This window comes from Scylla paramamosain, chromosome 38 (assembly GCF_035594125.1).
Source record: "Scylla paramamosain isolate STU-SP2022 chromosome 38, ASM3559412v1, whole genome shotgun sequence".
Taxonomy (NCBI): domain Eukaryota; kingdom Metazoa; phylum Arthropoda; class Malacostraca; order Decapoda; family Portunidae; genus Scylla; species Scylla paramamosain.
In genome coordinates this window covers 13,926,235-13,928,734 of record NC_087188.1, presented here as the reverse complement: position 1 = coordinate 13,928,734, position 2,500 = coordinate 13,926,235, and the positions used below count along the sequence as shown (strand labels likewise).

Here is a 2,500-nt window from a genome sequence, read left to right as displayed (position 1 = left end):
CAATAATATTAAGAGGAATGACACAAGAATAATTTTAAAAGTTGCATTATTATAAATTTTTGGGCAGAAAAACGTGATATACTTAAATTAAGAAAAAGTGTGTGTGTGTGTGTGTGTGTGTGTGTGTGTGTGTGTGTGTGTGTGAGTCATATCAGTGGTAACGGTCTTTGTGTGTGTATGTGTGTGTGTGTGCATTATAATTGTTTGTGTTATTGTGTGTGTGTGTGTGTGTGTGTGTGTGTGTGTGTGTGTGTGTGTGTGTGTGTGTGTGTGTGTGTGTGTGTGTGTGTGTGTGTGTGTGTGTGTGTGTGTGTGTGTTTTACTCATGAATTTCCGCTATTTGTATAAGGATCCCATTCACACACACACACACACACACACACACACACACACACACACACACACACACAACAAAATAACGCAACACAAGAGAACACAAACGTAGAACACCAAGCAGCATCAGATCCCTTGGCCCTTCTAGGAAACACACCGAACACAAAAAATAAATAAATAAAATCATAAAAATTGAAATATTATAGAAAAAAATAAATAAATAAACAAATAGATAAACGTTTACATGACGATTATCAGCCATGTACGTTTCTGTGTACGTTTCACAAGGGGTACACACACACAAGTATACATACACAGACACACACACACACACATGTACACTTCACAGCAGACACCCGCAAACTGACGAGGCTCTCCGCCAACCATGACACCTCCTCCTCCTCCTCCTCCTCCTCCTCCTCCTCCTCCTCCTGTTAGTCCGCCTCTCTTCCTCCCACCCACCCATGGTCACTCTGCGCTCTCTCTCTCTCTCTCTCTCTCTCTCTCTCTCTCTCTCTCTCTCTCTCTCTCTCTCTCTCTCTCTCTCTCTCTCTCTGGGATTTACCTGTTTATCTATCTATCTATCTATCTATCTATCCTTCCTTTTCTCTCTCTTTCGTGTGTGTGTGTGTGTGTGTGTGTGTGTGTGTGTGTGTGTGTGTGTGTGTGTGTGTGTGTGTGTGTGTGTGTGTGTGTGTGAGTGATGACAGAGCGAGCGTCACGCCTCTGTCACTTCCGTCACACACACACACACACACACACACACACACACACACACACACACACACACACACACACACACACCACGGACCTAATACACCATAACATATGAGAGAGAGAGAGAGAGAGAGAGAGAGAGAGAGAGAGAGAGAGAGAGAGAGAGAGAGAGAGAGAGAGAGAGAGAGAGAGAGAGAGAGAGAGAGAGAGAGAGAGAGAGAGAGAGAGAGAGAGAGCAATTACTATCTGGAAATCACCGAATAATTAATTAATAATAAAAAGTAATCAAAAAATATTAAAAAGAGAGAGAGAGAGAGAGAGAGAGAGAGAGAGAGAGAGAGAGAGAGAGAGAGAGAGAGAGAGAGAGAGAGAGAGAGAGAGAGAGAGAGAGAGAATTACATTAAAGCATTAGAAAAAGTACATGAGAGAAAGCGATAAAAGGAAAAAAAACACGGAAGGAATTAGGTAAGAAGGAAGAAGAATAAAGAATGAAATAAAGAAAAGAGAATAAAAGAAAACATAAGAAAGAAACGACAAGAAATGGAAGGAAGGAAGGAAGGAAGGAAGGAAGGAAGGAAGGAAGGAAGGAAAAGAAAAGAAGAAAAATGAGTGAAAATTATAACGAAAGAAGGAAGAAAGGAAGGAAGGAGAGAGAAAGAGTGAAGGTCAGAATAAAAGAAGGAAAGGATGGAAGGGAGGTAGGCAAAAATAATAACAGAAACACAAACAAACACAAAGAAAGAACGAAAAAATAAGAACAATATATATTTATCAAAACACTCAAAGGAAGGTTACATTCATTCACACAAACAACAACAACAACAACAAAAACGACTACTACTACTACTACTACTACAACAACACAAAAATACACGAGTCACCCTTACCTTACGCGCGACGGCTGCCATGCTCTGTGATGTCCAGTTTCAAGGGTGACTAAACCATTCTTTCTTCCCCTTGTAACTCGACACTGGAGACTTGAAGGCAAATGTTTTCGTCACCAAAAGGACTTAAATATAAAAATGTACGTTTTCTATTTGCTTCTAGTTGAGTTTTATCACAAATTTTAGTGTTCTATCACAATATTTGGCACTTTTATTTATTTATTTATTATAGTTAGTCACATTTTCTATCTTGATGTTGGTTTTGGTAAGCATTGAGTCACTGTTGTTGAGTGTAGTTTAATGTGTATAAGTCTGTTTTTTTGTTGTTGTTTTCACTAATTAGAGGTGTGTGTGTTGTCAGTGTGTTAAGGTGACAGGTGTATGGCGGATGTCTCGGCCAGCACACCGCCCTCAAGGCCTCTGGTACACCTGTGGGGAGGAAAGGTGAGGCTGGTTAACTGATGGGAAAGCTGGGAGTGATAATGTATACTGATGATGATGATGGTGGTGGTGGTGGTGGTGGTGGTGGTGGTGGTGATGATGATGATGATGATGATGATGATGAT

At 40.5% G+C, this 2,500-nt stretch overlaps 1 protein-coding gene across 1 annotated transcript in view; it reads right to left on the bottom strand.

Annotated features, from left to right (window-relative positions):
• Positions 1-2,500, bottom strand: part of LOC135091843 (AKT-interacting protein-like) — a 39,288-nt gene that overhangs the window by 29,123 nt on the left and 7,665 nt on the right. Inside the window, exon 2 of the mRNA XM_063989851.1 lies at positions 1,938-2,363. Within this exon, the coding sequence (XP_063845921.1) occupies positions 1,938-1,958 (21 nt within the window). The 5' untranslated portion in view covers positions 1,959-2,363. The remainder of the gene's footprint in view (positions 1-1,937; positions 2,364-2,500) is intronic.